At 41.2% G+C, this 7,812-nt stretch overlaps 1 protein-coding gene across 1 annotated transcript; it reads left to right on the forward strand.

The window, feature by feature from the left end:
• Positions 1-614: 614 nt before the first annotated feature.
• Positions 615-1,745, forward strand: LOC149393443 (uncharacterized). Its single transcript, XM_089618031.1, has one exon. The coding sequence runs from the start codon at positions 615-617 to the stop codon at positions 1,743-1,745; it is 1,131 nt and encodes a 376-aa protein (XP_089474157.1).
• Positions 1,746-7,812: the final 6,067 nt, after the last annotated feature.

Raw genomic sequence — 7,812 nt, forward strand, 5'->3', positions numbered from 1 at the left:
AGACCAATCTCAGAAGAAGCAGTTCGTAAAAACAAATTAATCATGTCTTACACTCCGACTCATCACGAATCCGAAGATGAGATCCCCCCGGGGATCAGGGCAATCCTGGATATGCTGACCAAAAAGATAGATGAGCAAGACGAGCCCAATCGTGCTCTTAATGACCGGTTGAATACTCTCTCGACTCCTCAAAACACCCCAGATCCTCAAGTGGGATCCGGAGATATGACCGCCTCTGAGTCAGCTTGCCAAGCAACCTCGGTTGCGCAAACAAGCCGAGCTATCCCTCCCGGAGTCCGTCTGGATTTCTCTGGGATACATGTCGCCCGAGGAACAGACCAATCTCCCATCACAAGCTTTCAGCTTGGGGGGACTGCTGGCGTGGTCGCGACAGAAGTCACGATCGATCCTTCCGGACTCCCTCCGCCTCCGCTCGGGGGAGCACCGTCCGGGTCTTTCCCGACTGATTCGGGACCTCGCCCTCCAGCGATCTATCAAACATTCACCCCCAGCGTTTTGGCGGGATGAATCAGACCCGTCATGGCCCGGTAAGTGCAATCGCGGTCAGTCCAGCACAATCGGGACCTCGCCTCTTTCGTGGTGGCGAACCCAGTATGACCAAACTGGACAGGTTCAAGGAATCTATAACGGCCGAGTTGAGAGCTGTTCGTTCAGAATTTCATTCTGCGACCAGCTCGGGTCCTGAGATAGATCGTCTCGTTGAAGAAACAAGGCGAACTCCTTTCGCCAGAAATATCACTGAAGTACAACTCGGAGATACCGAAAAGGTTCGCCTTCCACGATACAGTGGCACCTCAAGTCCGAAAGCTTTTACATTGTCCTTCGGAGTGGCAATGGGACGGGTTATGCTCGCTGAGAGAGAATTAGAGGCAGGATACTGCCAACTATTCGCTGAAAGCTTGTTCGGACCCGCCTTAGAGTGGTTCTCCAAACTCGAACCGAACTCCATTGATGGTTTCGATAAGCTATCAGCTGCATTCCTGAAACACTATTCGATGTTCGTGGAGGATGATCTGACCATAGCAGACTTATGGGGAATCCAGCAGAGAGAAAACGAATCCTTAAAGGATTTCATGATCCGTTACAAGGACGTACTATCGAAAATCTCTAACGTATGCCATGAGTCTGCCATAACCTCTCTAAGGAACGGATTAAGGCACGACTCAAAGCTGAAATTGGAGATGACTGTTAACCGCCCCCTCACACTAGAGGATGCAATTCATAAAGCCGCGAATTACACAAAGGCCGAAGAAGAGTTTGCTTCCTACGAAAGGCAACGCGCGGCCGAAAAGAAACCACCCTCCAATACATGGGTGAGGCCCGCAAATGCTGGGAATAACCCTCGCAGGATTAATCCCCACGACGCCGCACCTCACACAAAAAAACAACACGCCCCTCCTAATTATACGCTCAATGTCAGTGATGACATTAAGGAGGGAGGTCCCCAGGCTAAGAAATGGACACGGGACCCCAATGCATATTGCAGTTTGCACAAGGCTAACAGCCACGACACGGTTAATTGTGAGACCATGCGTAAGGCTTTAGCCGAGAAATATGCAAAGGGGGAACTAAAAGATGTTGATCTAGGACCCCCGCCAAAGAAGAAGTCTTCAATAGCAACAACAGGGGAAGGGGCAACCCCTCCCCCAAGAGAGCAAGACCCGAGGAGGAAGGGGAACCAAATTTCCCACCGACTGTCGCAAAACACAGGGTTGACTTCATAATGGGCGGCTCAAAGTTTTGCAACGAAACGGTTAACTCCATCAAAACACTGTTGGAATTGATCTAGGGTTTAAGAAAAAGTTTAACGCTTCGCAAAGCGGCGGAATTTTTAAAAATTTCTTTTCAAGTAAAAACAGTTTTTTACTAACCTAGACAAAGAGCAAGTACATATAAATAAAAACTATTATGAGCTAAGAAGTTTACTAACCTTTCTTGAAGCTTGAACTTTGAGAAGCTTTTGGAAAGTTTGCAACGCTCGTCTCCTCGCATCACGTCTCTCTTTCTTTCCTCGGCAACTCGAGTAACCATGATGGTTTCTATCACTAAATCACTCGAAATAAAAGGAATCAGTGAGTGGGTACTTTTAAACACTACGACTTAAGAACGAGTCTTGAAGTCGCAGAGCTAAACTCCACAATTCTGACCTACTAGCCAACTTGCTAGTCTTTTGCCTTAGCACGTGTGCAGGGCAACCCCAAATTCTGATGCGGCCAAGATTCACTTTACGGCCAGTCCATCGTTCATAAGGAGTACCAGGAACCGTCTTGGACGGAACTTGGTTCAGAATATAAGCGGCTGTTTCGAGGGCATATCCCCAAAAGGAAATAGGGAGTGATGAGTAACTCATCATTGATCTAACCATCTCCATAAGAGTTCGGTTTCTTCTCTCTGACACTCCGTTTTGTTGATGTGTGCTAGGTGCGGTAAGCTGAGAAGCAATACCTTCTTCTTTAAGAAAGTCATCAAACTCTCCAGACATATACTCACCACCTCGATCAGATCGAAGGGTTTTGATCACTTTGCCAGTTTGCTTTTCCACTAAAGCCCTAAAGACCTTAAATACGTTAAAGGTCTCGGATTTGTGTTTGAGCAAATAGACAAAACCATATCGTGAGTAATCATCGGTGAAGGTAACGAAGTATTCGTATCCTCCACGTGCCTGTTGGCTGAGCGGACCACATACATCAGAATGTACTAGTTCCAGCAACTCAGTTGCTCTTCGACCCTTATCGGAGAAAGGTCGCTTAGTCATTTTTCCTTCTATGCAGGATTCACAAGTAGGTAGTGAACCTATTGCAGAGGCTTGGAGTGGACCGTCCCTCACAGGTCTCTTAATCCTATCTAGACTGATATGACCAAGTCTTAAGTGCCATAGGTATGTTGATTTTGTTAGATCGGAGGATTCAGAAAGTTTGATCCTCTTTGGCTCCCTAATTAGATCATTATCTATTTCGGTGTCTAAAAGAGAAGGTTGAGTGGGATAGATGTAAAAAAAGACCATTCTTCATACATGCATCAGTGACAAAAGAATTAGAAAAAGAAATACGAATTCCATTCTTTATAAACTTTAAATAATAATTTTGCTCTAAAAGTTGAGCAACAGATATTAAGTTTTTCCCAAAGGAAGGAACATAATAAACATTATTCAAATTTAAAGTGCGATCTTCAAAAGATAGCGTCACGGATCCCACAGCCTTCGCAGACATCACGCTCCCATCACCCCACTTGAAGCAGAAGTCGCCATCTTCTAAGCTTTTGCTTTTCCTAAAACCAGTTAAGGAGCAGCAAATATGGTTAGTAGCAGCGGAGTCAATAATCCACGATGATACATTATCAGCTACTAAACAAGCTTCAGTAATAAGTACAATACCTTTTACTTTGGTTTTGAGGTAGGCAGGACAGTTCCTACGCCAGTGACCAGGCTCATTGCAGTGGTGGCACTTGTCTTTAGACTTGTCCACCTTCGGAGCCTTTGGCGCCTTCTTCTTCGTTTGAACCTTAGGTTGGTTCTTCTTCTCGGCATTGCGAGGTCTCTTCTTAGATCCAGAGGTGGAGGCAGTAGCATGTACTTCTCCTTGAGCCCTCTTTTTCTTAGTGAGTGCCTCAGCGGTTTGAAGTTCCTTCATGAGCTCGGTAACAGTGTACTCGAGCTTGTTCATGGAATAATTCAACTTGAAGGTATCAAAGGTTTCGGGGAGAGTTTCCAAGATCATATCTATTTTAGTCTCCCCATCAATCGCAGATCCAAGGATCTCCATTTCGTTTAGATAGCTAATGATCAGCATCATATGATCTCTAACGGGAGTTCCAGCCTTCATACGACAGTTCATGAATTGTTGGACCGCTTGTTGCCTAGCTTGACGTCCTTGCCCTCCAAACATCTCATGGAGATTGTAGAGCATATCGGTGGCAGTTTCGTAATCGCGATGTTGTTGTTGCAACACATTGTTCATCGATGCCAAAATATAGCACCTCGCAATCTCATCGGATCGAAGCCAGGCCGCCAGGGCGTCTTTTTCCTCTTACGTCGAATCTTCATTCGTTTGAGGACAGGGGGTGGTGAGAACCCATTTGTGCTTGTCAACAGTAAGGACTATGTCGAGGTTACGTTTCCAGTCGACGTAATTGTCGCCTTCGAGTTTATTCGAGGAAAGAATGGTTGAGAGAGGGTTGAGAGACATATTGCCTATAAAAGTTGAAACAAGTTTATGATTAGTCTTTGGTTTAGGATTTAAGTTTTATTAAGACTTTTATAAAATCCAAAGGTGTTATAAACCAAACGATAATTTACTCCCTCAAGAGAAGGCCGCAAAAAATCTCCATTTATAAGTAAATGACACATCATTAATGCTTAGCCAAGATGTCAATACATCAATTTTGACTAGCCACCTTTTAAATTTGTTTGATCACTCACATCCTTTCGCAGAGCCTCAAGGGAGGATTACTAGGGATTGAGCCTAAGTGTGTAACCAACCACTTAGTCCAAAAGATCAACTTTGAAAAACAATCCCCCAAGGGGAGGCCTTGCCATCATCGTCTCACTCTCGGACGTAGCTCATTGAGCAATGATCGAAGCAAGAACGCCTTGGAGTACTCCCATTTAAGTGAGGGTCGCAAGAGCGGCTCTTAGTCCCATGTTCATTGCTTCTTTCATTAGTATTGGGGATCGCGGGTTACAAACAACAAGTATAACCCTCCCACTTAGTTTTTGGAGTTGGTTCATCGACTCTTATAAGTTCGGAAACGGATTTCCTAGTTAGAGAGCGATAGAGCGGACAACTAGAAGAGAATCCTAGATCGACATGTTCAGAGCAGTGTTAGTGCATAAGGGCACAAGGTACATATTCGATCTTTTCCTATTTTCTATTTCGGGAAAGTGCGTGAGGGAAGTGTGAACTTCAACTCACTCGAACACTTGAAAGTTTGAGATTACAGATCTTTTTATTTTTCGGCTTGTCTACAAGGAGACCTCCCACTCAAATTTTCAAGAGCATATAGATTTTGAACATATGTGATATAGATATAGTTTTGAAAACATTTTAAAAATTTATTTGATTTGGATGACAAAATATTTTTCAAGTTTGAAAGTGAAAACGGTTTTTCAAAATTCAAACTAGTTTTGTAAAAATTCAATTTCAATTAAACTTTTAAAAATCAAAACATTTTAATCTTACACATCATGTTTATAATCTTATGAAAAACATTTTTGCTCAAGAAATTTTTCTCATTAGAGTTCTATAACTCATGGTAGTGGGGCTGAAAATTCGGAATTCTAAAAAACTGGAGTTTCGGAACAGCCGCGCACCTCGGAGTAAAATCGCCATAACTGGAGGCTCCGATGTCCTTTTGACCTGACATTGGACAGAGGACAGACAGAGCTTTAATTTGATTCAAGAATCATTAAATTTCGATTTCTGAGCAGAGAGTTGTGCCACTTTTACTGCGGGTTTACTCCAACTCGAAGAAAAAGAAATAATTAAAGCTTGGTCCTTTTTTAGGTGCGAAAAAGAATCGAGTGTAACATAACGTTTTAGGATGTTGTTAAAGCTTTTATTTGTGTTCTATTAGCAAGGTAATAACAAGGCATAAAAGAAATAACAACAAGCATAAAACGATTCAAGTAAAAATAAGAAACTAGTAAGACAAGAAAACTAGTCACAAAATTTTACACGAAATTTCTCAAACCTTTAAAACACGTTTTTCAATATAAAAAATTAAAAAATTTTAGAACTGATTCTAATGTGTTTTAATAACATCCCAAACTCATAGAAAAACAACATGATTTTTAATTTAAAGGCATGAGCAATAAATTAAAAAAAATCTAATATAACAATTCTAACTTGTCACAAAATTAGTAAACTTTCGAAAACGATTTTCAAGCTCATATTTTTAAATACATGTACATGCTAATCTTTGACCATAGCTCTGATATCATTTGTTGGAATTGATCTAGGGTTTAAGAAAAAGTTTAACGCTTCGCAAAGCGGCGGAATTTTTAAAAATTTCTTTTCAAGTAAAAACAGTTTTTTACTAACCTAGACAAAGAGCAAGTACATATAAATAAAAACTATTATGAGCTAAGAAGTTTACTAACCTTTCTTGAAGCTTGAACTTTGAGAAGCTTTTGGAAAGTTTGCAACGCTCGTCTCCTCGCAGCACGTCTCTCTTTCTTTCCTCGGCAACTCGAGCAACCACGATGGTTTCTATCACTAAATCACTCGAAATAAAAGGAATCAGTGAGTGAGCACTTTTAAACACTACGACTTAAGAACGAGTCTTGAAGTCGCAGAGCTAAACTCTAGGTCAAGTGAGGACCTAGGTGCCAAAACAATAAAACGAAATTGACTAGAGAGAGAGAGGAGAGGGGCGGCCACAAGTTCTAGAGGGAGAGGCTCTCAATCTCTAACTTATGTGGAATGAGAAAAATGAGAAGAATAAGGCTCCTATTTATAGCAGAGGTTTTACCTTCAATAAGGTAGTTTCCTCTTTTATAGAATATCACATATTCATGAGGAAATATTCCTTATTTCCTTTTCTCATTTGGGCGTGTGAGCCTTGGCTTCTAGAAGCAAAAGTGTTTCCTATTTTACTTGCCTTGGCCGCCCATGTCATATCCTCCTAGAGGAAATTTGTTTCCTCTTTTTCTTTTGGCAAGTATCTTCATACATTAATGCAATAATCTCTCTTTCACACTAAGGGCTGCACGAAATTTGGTCTCCCATTCACTTGGGTTGGACGGCCAAAAGCCTTCTAGGTTTCTCTTTAATTGTTCATGACAACACAAGAAAAGCCCATTAAGAATTTTCAAGTAAAATTCTATGAAATGAAATTAATTCACAAGGCCCAATAAAAATGTTATGGCCGTGTGATATAATATGTCATCATATGACATTGTCAAAAAATTTATTGACATTCATTTCATGCCATGTCCAAAAAGACAAAATTACCCTTTCGACAATTTTCGTTCTTGTTTTGACTTAGCTTCCGGTTTAACTATTCCTATTCGATGTGATTCGTGACAGTGACCTCATGGATCCAAATGAACAAAGCTTGGGCTAAATACTTGGACTCAAAAGTTCACAAACCTTTTCCAAGTTTAGCTTAATGTCAACTGACTCCACTAAAGAGTTGACACTGAAAATCTCTCGGTTCAAATGAATTTATTTTCTACTCAAGAATTCAACCTAATTGTAATGAGCGGATCCACTGAATATTATCTATGTTTACCCTTCATGAATATCATCAGCTAGTCAGGATTTACGAAATTACCATTTTACCCTTCTAGATGTTATTTCCTCAACTCCTTTGTCGCTTGTGAATAAGTTAGAAACAATGTATTGACGAGGAGCTAACAAGTCACATTGTTTCATCCAAAAGAGTCAGGACTCAATTTGGACACTGGTCAATTCATTTATTCACACTCCAAGGAACAAAGCATGAGGTGATATACATTGCATTTCAGCAATCTTGTATATGAATTCCATATCTATGAGAACTTCACAAAGTTACTCATGACATTCTCACAACTTAGTACTTCACCAATAGGCCCTGTTCGGAATCACATAGTGAGTCCGAACTCTGACTTTCTCAAATGAGAATACGTAAGCTATGAAATGGCATGTCTCATTTCAGGATTAAGGTAAGCACGATGCAATTCATACGTAGTGACTTCGAGACATAAGAGGTTAAATGGTTTGTTCTTATCTTGTCTCTAGAAGTGCACTGGTCAATTCAGTACCTTCGGAAGATACCTAGAAGAACTATAGAGTCTCCAACTCTCAATGCCTC

The sequence above is a fragment of the Urtica dioica genome, chromosome 6 (assembly GCF_054948205.1).
Source record: "Urtica dioica subsp. dioica isolate 48M chromosome 6, U.dioica_male_clone48M_v1_H2, whole genome shotgun sequence".
Taxonomy (NCBI): domain Eukaryota; kingdom Viridiplantae; phylum Streptophyta; class Magnoliopsida; order Rosales; family Urticaceae; genus Urtica; species Urtica dioica.

What these genes read in the sequence shown, in the direction of transcription:
- LOC149393443 (XM_089618031.1), top strand. Translation starts at nt 615, where the DNA reads ATGACCAAACTGGACAGGTTCAAGGAATCTATAACGGCCGAGTTGAGA.